The sequence below is a fragment of the Anopheles funestus genome, chromosome X, assembly GCF_943734845.2.
Source record: "Anopheles funestus chromosome X, idAnoFuneDA-416_04, whole genome shotgun sequence".
NCBI classification, from domain to species: domain Eukaryota; kingdom Metazoa; phylum Arthropoda; class Insecta; order Diptera; family Culicidae; genus Anopheles; species Anopheles funestus.
Window position 1 is genome coordinate 3894585 of NC_064597.1, and position 10255 is coordinate 3904839.

Consider the following 10255-nt stretch of genomic DNA (forward strand, 5'->3'; position numbering starts at 1 on the left):
ACCCAAGTTTAGCCAACAGAGTTGTGGTACCTACAACAAGAAATCATGAAGTTGACAATCAATAGCAACAATTTATAAACTGTTTATCAGGACTGTAATTATTAGATTATTGTTGGTGAATCAAATCAATTACCTTAACTTTCCCACTGTGGACGTCCGTGGTTGTGCAGATCTGGCTTTCCAGATTTCTCGAACAGTGTTTCCAGATATCACAGATGAACCGGAATAATTTAATCTGCATGGCAAGGCACATCGATCATAATTAAAATTATGCTGCCATTGGGATGGATAAAACTATTCGTGCGTGCTGCACAAACGATTTAGAGATGCGTCTAGAGGCTTTCCCGAGAGAAATCGATGTCGTCTAACATTGGATGTCATCATTAGTGCAATGAGGGAGGTTTGCTAAACATCAGTACTAGCTGTATCGTAAGTACCGGTTGTATGAAACTTTAGATTGGAATTTCCGAACGGTGACTGTAAACGACATGATAGCACGGGATGACATTGGCACGTTTGATTTATTCCCTGATTCGCTAGCACTTCGGGCTACTTTCTTCAACAACAAAAAAAACTTGGGTTTTGGAGTGCTACTTGTAAAATGTCTTAAACGCTATTGATGGTTGAAGTGAATCCCTGCTATAATTGCTACTTTGTTGCCTCTTGTGCACCTACAAACACCTCCATTGTGTGCGTTGCATAGTTTCAATTAGTAACTCCACTATTGCTGATGAGACAAGAAACGAACCAGCTCAACCGGTTAGAATCGACAATATACCACACTAGTGCACTTGTTCCTTGTGGAGTTGCTTTGGTTGGGTTTTCTATTCTTTTTTCCCCCTTCTTCTTTTGTTTTGTTCCGCACCATATTTGGTGTGGAACATTCCTTGCATCTTACACGATAACACGACAATTCCCACTTTGGTTTGGTTTACATTCGATGCGGTGGCTTATTCGGATCCGGACAACTAGAGCCTCCGGCTAGAGAATGTCCTTACAAAAACAGGGCAGCTGACTATTTTCATTTCGTGTTGGTTGTTGGTTGATACTCATTAAAGGGCACGAACAAATCTGGTAGTATCTGCAAACGGTTTAGGACGTTGCACTCTTCAGGCATTCAGGCAAAGACAACCCGGTGGATGATGAGCTCGTGGCACACACACACGCACGCACATAGACGAGAGTGGTCGTCACTGCCGACCGGTAGCGGCAGCCATTCAACATTTTTGGAATAGCTGGCTGTCACGTTTCCGTTAAGGTTGCTCCAATTAGAGCGCAAACTGTTTGGTTTCCCCCACCCCGGGTACGTATAGGAGGCAGTAGAAACCCGTGGTGGCGTTGATAAGGTTATGATCATCCAGTTTACAGCATACGTACATACGGGAGTAGAAAGTGGGCAAAATAATAAGGAAAAAAAAACAGAGAGAAAAAAAATTAAAAGCAAAATCCGAACACAGAGTCACAGTGTTGACTTAAACCGTGCACACGGTTGCGTTAAAGGCCATGGTACGGCAAGTTGTTAAGGTTAGTAGAGATACAAGAGGACGGCGTCCTGAAGTTCGTTCGAACGTTATGGCTTATACCGCTTGACACGGGATGAGGACCGGGGGGGGGCATGCGGACAACGGGGTGAGAGTTGATTTGAAATTGTAACGGCACTGGCTAAGCCGATGGCTATCAGCTTCACTGACCACATCAGCCGTATGCCGTTGGCTTGACGGTGCGTGACGCATACAGTGACAGCCGTCCGCCTTGTACCGACCTTGTTCTTCGATACCTTAACACAATGCATATTTGCAAATCAAAAGATGCCTGCCCAGAGGTTTGGATTAACTTTTTTTTATGATTTTGCTCCACGTCCACACTTCAAAAGCCACTCTGAATGTGATATCCCAGGTGGCAGGATAATAGGACGCGACACTGTGACTTACCTAGCAGTGAACCGCCGAACAGTATGAAGATCAGATTGCAGTTGTACGTGAGCAGATAAGCGATAATGTTGCTGCCGGCCATTGCCCCAAACCGGCCGGTCATCAGTATCAGGCACATCGCCATTGCCCTATTTGTTGGCGATTGCCGTTTGATGGAGTGGTGGAAACCCGGAAAGGACGGTGATGTAAACGGCACGTTGATGGGTTTAAAACCGACAGGGTCCAGCATAGTTGTTGTGGATGATGAATTAAAGATTTACCGGTCGTTTTGAAGGAGGGAAAGGGAGGGGGGGAGAGGGAAAGAAGGAAGAAACATAAAAAAAACCAAAGTTAAGATAGAAAGTATTCGTGGTGGTACATTGTGTAAATGAGATCAAATGATGGTAATTATTTCCAGTAGGTTTATGGGGGGGCTTTTCGGGTGAGACTTGATATTAGGAAGGGGGGGGGGGGGGAGGAGGGAGGGGGGAATTTTAGGGAGTTTTCTTTTGATTCCCCCTCCCCACCATCCCGCCATCTTTCTCTTCTCTTTCCAATTGCTAACTTCTACTAAACCAATATGGCGGCAATAGTCAGCCATAATGGATACCACTAGAATCATGGTGGATATAGTTGAACTATCAATATACATTGGATCTGGTAGCCTAGAATGCGCATTTCTCGTGATAGGGAGTGGAAACTAATTATCTTTCAAGCCGCTTTTACACGCTTCGATCAACTTTTTGGTTGATTTAAAATCAGCCACGCACTCACACACACACACGGGCATGCGATTATAGATGCGCGTGCTCGGAAGGGTCTTAAGGGGGGAAATATGCGGAAGGAAAACGCATTTAAAATTGGCTTAGAGAAGAAACTTCGCACTGCAAAAGCAGCGATGATTGCTATTATTGCAATTTTGATTTCCCAGTGCCCTCCGATGGTTCCGATGCTAATGTTCGTCACAAAATCCGTTGCCCTGCTTTCGTTGTTGAAGCCACCCACCCTTCCCCCCTTCCGCACACACACACACACACGATCGTGCAGAGGGTTGGTGCAGGTGCATGATGAGTCGAGGCTAATCGGAAGCAGCAGGCAGTAGACTTAAAGGCTAAAAGCGTACCTAAACCTAATCGACACCTCGTTCATCTTGTGGTTGCGATGGATGCCGCTCCACACGATCTACCTCACAAAAAAGAGGGAGAAGGTGTGGAGAAAATAATAAAAGAAGTACAAGGTGAAGAACGAGAGAGAGAGAGAGAGACAGAGGGAAACAAAGAAGAAGAAAAAAAAGCTTACCGGTAATTAGTCGGAAATAGGTCGACCGATATTGCACTTAGGACGCCACCGAGGCAGCCAGACGAGACGAAGGCAGCGATCAGTATCAGCGTCAGATAGAAATCGGAAGTCCACAGTACGGCGAGCCCGCAGATACCGCACACCACAAACCAGGCGTCTGTGTGCGCACAGTGGGAAAAATAAAAGAAAAGCGTAGCAAACGTTAGCCAAAACGAAGGATGGAGAGGCAATGTAGTAGGAAGGGAAATGAAAAACAACACAGTGTAACAGCATCGAACAACAAGCGATCGACAACACAAGCAAATGGAAAATGAAAAGGGGTAGAGGGTAGAGGCAGAAAGAGTTTTGTGAGGGGGAGGGAAGGAGGGCGGGAGGGGGAGTTGCCGGGTGGTTTGAGAAAAACGGAGCACACGTATGTGCCGGATTCGATCACTATAATTAAGGCGCGTACATTGCCGGGCTGGTGCAAAAAGGGAGAATGGAAGCAGAAGCAGCAGAGTACGGGATTCACTGCATCTACTGCGGTTTGCGGGAACACTGCCGATAGTATCGCAAAATGAGCAGTATGTGTGTGTGTGTGTATTTTATATGTTATTTTTGCTTCCTTTACTAACGCTGACTAGAAATGGTTCGATTTTATGGTCGTTCGCACGATGTCCGCTTGCGGTGAAAAATTGTCTTCGAGAAAGGCAATTTCTATTGTTTTTTCTTGTTGTTGTGCGGCTTTACGCACGGTTTGGGAAAAAAACGGGTGTTGATTAGCCTGATGAAGATTGTGAACTGTAGTGATGAGGGGGGGGGGGGGGGGGGGGGTTCCAATCGATTTTTGGAGGCCAGCTCCGGAAACTGGGAACTCGCTTCAAAACGACTCCCGAGCCGGCTCCGTAACAATAACTCCGGAGTCGACTAACGACTTCGAACCAGACTTCAATTTCTTCCGGATTTAAACCTCAACAAAGAATTGTCACAATTTTGTCTGTAGCTCCTGAAGTCGTTAGTACGGAGCTGACTCCACAGCCGTTAGTTTGGAACCGACTTTGATGAAGTTAGTTCAGAGCTATTTCCGGAGTCCTTGGTGCGGAGCCTGCTTTCAAGATTTGTTGATTTGTTGAAGTTTGAACTCTTGGGAGTGCACATCACTACTTGGGATACAATGCCAAAGATGGTTACTGGCACTGGCGCACTGGCAGGTGTTTGATCGGAGTGCGGAACATCGAGCGAAAATGATGTATCGATGACAACTTACTGAGCAGCGTCGTCTTCCCGACCCGGTTGATGATGAAACCGTTCAGGATGTAGCACGCGAGAAAGACGACACCCATCGCGGAGGTGATCAGAAAGATGTTCGCGTTGATCGCGATCGGGCAGGTGGCGGTCGAGCTGTCCGCCCGGGCAGCTGTTTTGTTTGCGTGCATCAGCGCAATCACGTCGCACAGCTGCATGTCCTCGTGCTGCACGTACGTGTTCAGGATGTCCGGTACCCAGAGGAACAGCCCGGACGAGGTGGCAAACAGACCGAACATCAGCACGGACGCTTTGAGCGTGTGCCAGAGCAATGGTGCCCGGAACAGGGGGACGGTTTGCTGCCAGAGGTAGCGTAGACCAAGGTTGGATCGGCGTTGCATTTCATCGGCGTACGCCGCATCTATCGCATCCAGGGTGATCGACTTGACGGGGAATGTCTGCCGAGGAGTGAGAAGGTTGTGTGGGTGCCATTGATGGGAACGACAGAAAACAAAAAGGGGGAAAAAAGATGAGCAAAAAATTGGAAAAAGAAAAGAAGAAAAAAAAAGAAGGAAAACAGAGCTGAATAATACGAAACGTCAGCGAATTAGCGGTATGGGATGCGCCCGCCCCAGGAACATGGGAAGTTAGCGCCGGGTAACAATGGGCGCTCATTAGCGTTAGAAGTGCGACCGGGGCCGTTTGCGTTGGGCGCAAGTTATTTGGCAAAGCGCTACACGCTTTCCCATTTTTCCCATGTCCAATTACCGACGGTTCATCATCACTTTCGGTACGGTACGGTATTTCCCCCTGGCTGCTGCTATACGGTTTTGCCCAACCTGCTCCCGAATGGTTTGGAATTCCCATCCGTCATTGAAGGAAGGAGGGCGCGCAGACAGACAGCCGCCGCCAGTCGGCAAAAGGCTCTAACTTACGTGCTCCGGTTCGCCCTGATTGAGGTGATAGATTTTGGCCAAAATTTGCACCACTTTCTCCCGGTGGCCGTTGGTAAGGAGAAACTTTCCACTCTCGGGCAGGTACAGCAGACCGGCAATGATGAGGATCAGATCGAGCGAGCAAAGGAGCAGATAGATGCGCCACATGGCGTACCGCATGCCGAACAGGTACAGCTCGAACCGGTCATCGAGCGGTATGATCAGCCAGGCAAGCGATGGTAGAAAGATCAATCCGATCGCCATAAACATTGCGGCCCAGGAGATCACCTTCGCGCGGGACGCTTCACCGTGGAATTCAGCCAGATATGCGTACGAGGTTGCTGCATTGCCTGATATGCTATATCCAAAAGGGGAAGTTCAAAAAAAAATTGGAGAAGTTTAGTTTTTGGGGAGTTGCAACTAAAAGCCGGAAGAATTTACAAACATACAAGATACCGACGAGATACCGTGCTCCGATCAGTACCCAAACGTGAGGAGCGAACGTGGACAGGATCGATGTGATGAGAGCACCGGTCGACGCTAGTAGCAGTACCCGTCGGCGTCCCCAAGTGTCGGATAGGAAGCCCCAAACGTAGGAACTCGACACCACACCGAGAAAACCGGCCCCGTTCAGTACGCCCTTGTCACTGAAGGTGAGGTCCAGGTCGCATTCGGCTGCGGAGATGATAAAGCCCACGTTGACCGTTTCGTTGACGACGCTCATCAGGCATAGGCCGGTGACGAACAGGAGTATGGTGTGGAACCATCCCTGACCGACTACGACAAGTGCCTCACTGTACGTGTGTGATGTGATGTTCGGTGAGGTAGTACCGTTCGTGACAATTGCTGTCGGATCTATCACGATTTCGGCAGGATTGCATTTCTCACCATTAGCTGTAAAACCAAGGGGGGAAGATGAAGAAAGAGAGCAGTCGAGAATTACTTGTAGAATGGTTAACTTGAAACTTTTGATACTTCTGGTGATGCGCGTCTAGCTTGAGTCACATTGGTGCCACATGCCAATATGACTCTCAGAAGTCGGAAGGCAAACTTAGGGAGGAATAAACCTCTGAATATGGGCAGTGTAACTGAGGTTTCATTGAACATAGGAGGTCTCAGACAACCCGCATAATTAGAAGAAGAAGAAGAGTCACATTGGTCTATATTACGAGAGATCCGGACCCCTTTTCCTCAAACAGGTCTATGGACTTACGGACTTACGAATTCTACGAATTCTACGAATTTTGAACGCAACTCAACAACGTTTATTGATTGATGTCGTTTACAACCAGAGTAGCATTTTCGGTACATTGTTGATTGACAGCGAATGGGTAATTTCGTGGAAATCGTTCCCAATATACAGCTTCATTGACATAGAGCTGCTGTGTAAACTGATGGATCCACTTGATAAAGTTCAAACTAACAGAATCCTCCCTCAAATACTCCATAACCGTATCTGTTCTTACCGCTCAAACTCAAATTACGAAGTCGTAATAGTACAACTAACGCATTGTGTGTGTACACTTGGAAACTTTTCCTATTTCGCCTCTCGGAACAAATACGCACAGAAGCAACAGCTTCTCAACATACCGAGGCAGCAATAATTACAATAATTCGTACCCCAACCTGCACAACAGTGGCAAGTGGCTAACGCGGAAGATAAGACATTCTAAACCATAAACTTATCACCTGGGCACTTTGCCACTGTATGTTTGTGCTGACGGGTAAACAATTGTAAACCAATCTACTTCTGCCCGTTGCTACGGTTTTTTTCTTTGACGACAGGTTGCCTTTGCACGTGTTTGTGATTCGCCACTAATCCACTAAATCCGCGATCCTCAAGCTAAAGGATTCCTGGGGAGGTAACGCTGGAGGTAACGCTGGGGGTAACGCTTCATTCGCCTACCATTTTCACCTGTCCGTTGATCCGCTTGTGGATGATGCATCGTCTGGCACGGAGTGCTAATGTTAAGCACAGATAGTTTTCACCTTTCCAACGAATGTTTGCAAAACCCCACTGCACCAAGTACTGTAAGAAGGTGCTTCAATAACAAGTGATCCAGACGGTCCTGGTCGTGTCAACGTCCCGTACCGAACTGGCGCGCGACGGCCACGGATAGCCGTAGTATAAAGGATGACTTACGCGTTCTAGCTTAGCGCGGACGGGTAAATCTTTACCCTGTGTCTCCTCGCACCCGATAACCTCTTGTCAATAGCGTGCATTTGTTCCACCATTCCTCAGGGAGAATCGTTGACAAGTGGGGTCGTCTAGCATCTTCGCTATACAACGGTGGGAGGTAGAGTACTCGCGACTGTTGCAAGAGTAGCGAACACGTGAACCGTTCAAAACGAAAGTGTTCAAAACATATTGATAACGAAAAAAAAAGAAAACAAAATTACATAAATATAAAATACTCACATTAGCATTATATTCTTGAATGCTAGTTTTGTATTCCAAAATGACTGAGTTCAGTTTAGTTCTAATGTGCATCTTTATTTTTGTTACGTACTGTGCACCGGTTCTATTGACCGTTCTGCAACGTATCTGTGCTTTTTGATGCGGGCCCTTAGCAAGTGTAGGCGTAAGAAAGCGTCAACTGTGACACAGCTTCTCGTTGCGCTCATGCTGGCGTTATCAAACGATCGTTCGTTCGACCATTCGATTAATGGCGGGGCAACGATCGGAGCGTGCCGGAAGCTGCGTACATTCTCCGTTTCCGAACCGAAACCCGATCATGGTTCGATATGTCTAGAATTATCGTTTCCTCTGAAGGCGAAGACCAGTACGCAAAAGGGAAGAAACGCAATAACTGTTTGCCCTAATTAATTGGACGCTATCAAGAAGTTGATTTTTCAAAACGGGAAATAAAATGACATTTTGCGGAATCATCATACTGCACATGGGAGCTACTTGTGAGATGGGTTTAATCAATGACTGCACTGATATAACGCAGAAACTTCCCCAAGAATGTGAAATCGCATAACCTCGAAAAGTGTAACCGAGACACAAACACGGTTGGGGGTCGATTACGCCGGCCCGCGTTACCCACGGGGTTGGTGTGAGTCCCGGCATTCGCCAAACATCGCTCTATTTCTATTTGCTTTAGCGAATCTAGCAAACTCTATTCTATTTTAAAAGCAACTAACCGGTGCACTTTTGCTGTCTGTTTTGATGTTGTTAGGGGGTTTCTTGTTTTTGTGTTTTTTTTAATACATCGTTCGTCTTGCAAGGCAAGGCAGCTCGGAAAGACGATGGTAGCGAACATACCGGAACGTGTCACAACGAGGGCAGCTGTAGCGACACGCGGTCGTTGGAGGGAGGGGGGCAACAGTGTATCAACAGTACCCCCGGGAACAGCAAGCATCATTAAATATGGCAAGATGCAGTGCTGTTATCTATAAATGGGCAATAAATCAAAAAAAGTCTACATCCGATCCTGGCACACATATCCAAACATAACGGACTCACTCCATCTTCAACACTTAGACGGTAACGGAGTGTGTCCAGTCGGTATTCTCTTCTGCGATTTTGTACCGCAGCTCTTTGCGACATGTTTACGCTGGAGCGCTAGTTCAAACGGTGTCGATTAAACAGTAGCCAATGTTGACGATGTTTGGAAAATAGGTTGACTGATACTTTTGTTGAGGATTGCAAAAGGGATCGTGTCTACTGTGAGAATAATCAACAAGTTCTAAACTATTCTTCTAGCTAATATCAATGATGTACACGTAGAGCCTAACCTAACACCTGTGTATCTGGAAGATATTCTCATTTGAAATTCGATCGCCTGTTGGGATACGGTTCCGTACCGAATTCACCATCGAACGGAAAACATTCTCCAGAAATTGTTGCTGTTTGCTTATTGCCCGGCAGCTTCAACAGTGGTGTAGCCAATCGTAGGAGACGTGCACCGTTATCTATGAGTCCTCTCGTGCGTAACATAACGATCGAACGAATTCGCCCGGGGATCTTCCTTTGGGGCGGCAGTTCCGGAAGGCTGGACTGCTGAGCCCGCTGCTAGGTTAAGGTAGGCTTGCGATGCCTTACAGATATTGTGCCTTTGCCTTAAATGCAGTCAAACGCAAACCGGGTGGAAACATTCATTCGAATGCGCACGCAGCACTTGGTGGATAAGAACTAGCCCGACAAGAAGTGTGACGTGGTGAGCGACACAGTTATGGAGCACATGCACCGCCAAAGATCGTCATTGCTCCCGTGGCATTCGAGCATCCGTCAACAGGGCAAAAGATTCACATGGACGGCTATATGGCTGGGGACGTTCATTTGGTAAGAGCCGTAACAGGTGTAACAGGGGTGCCTCATCCACAACTTCAACCGTGCCGTCCGAATGTTGATGATGGATAGAATGTTGATGAACCAGTAGCCGCTATTCCGGTTAACTTAGCAGCGAAGACGCGCGTTCCTGCCGAGAGGCGAGAAGCGAGAACTGAGCGACAAGTGAGGTGGACAAAAGATTGATATAAGTTGCACCAGGGTAGTACACTCTAATGCAGACAAATGTAGAAATTCGTAATGAGACACTCCAGCTAGAAATACTGTCCAGATTGACCCATTTAGATTACTGACAACTGTCAACATAAGCGTCTCAAAAACATAAGAATTGTTTGTTAGATGCATTGCAGTTGAGTAAAACATTTGGTTAATGGTGAATGTACAGCAAGATACCGCGAGACATGAGAACCTTCACATTGTGTGTTTTGTCAGATTACGCACATTTCCAATTCTCAAAAAAAAAACTGAGAGAGTTCCGTTAAATGCGTGAATTGTGCGCCTCAATTTACGGTAAACGAGAGTTAGTGGCGGTTCCCACGTAAAAGCAACACACATCTCCCGAAGGTGGATGGGCATCATTTTGCATAGTTTAC

At 46.9% G+C, this 10255-nt stretch overlaps 1 protein-coding gene across 2 annotated transcripts; it reads right to left on the reverse strand.

Annotated features, from left to right (window-relative positions):
• Positions 1–502: 502 nt before the first annotated feature.
• On the reverse strand, positions 503–8323 carry LOC125762744 (synaptic vesicle glycoprotein 2C). Of its 2 annotated transcripts, none has more exons than XM_049425233.1 (7): positions 7284–8323; positions 5818–6262; positions 5369–5726; positions 4456–4891; positions 3210–3366; positions 1932–2059; positions 503–1280 (listed from the first exon to the last, which is right to left on the reverse strand). In XM_049425233.1, exons 1-7 carry the CDS (start codon positions 7312–7314, stop codon positions 1243–1245), a joined length of 1593 nt encoding a protein of 530 aa, XP_049281190.1. In that variant the 5' UTR covers positions 7315–8323; the 3' UTR covers positions 503–1242. The 2 variants fall into 2 exon arrangements, with proteins under 2 accessions (XP_049281190.1, XP_049281182.1); XM_049425225.1 differs by having other exon boundaries at positions 7275–8321.
• Positions 8324–10255: the final 1932 nt, after the last annotated feature.

Bases quoted from the DNA above. Each gene is read 5' to 3' on its own strand.
- LOC125762744 (XM_049425225.1), bottom strand. From the start codon at position 7,314: ATGCATCATCCACAAGCGGATCAACGGACAGGTGAAAATG. The intron at 3,367-4,455 runs GTAAGTTGTCAT...GTGCGCACACAG, and splicing joins CGGGAAGACGACGCTGCTCA to ACGCCTGGTTTGTGGTGTGC. The intron at 1,281-1,931 runs GTAAGTCACAGT...GAAACCAAACAG, and splicing joins GTTCGGCGGTTCACTGCTAG to TTTGCGCTCTAATTGGAGCA.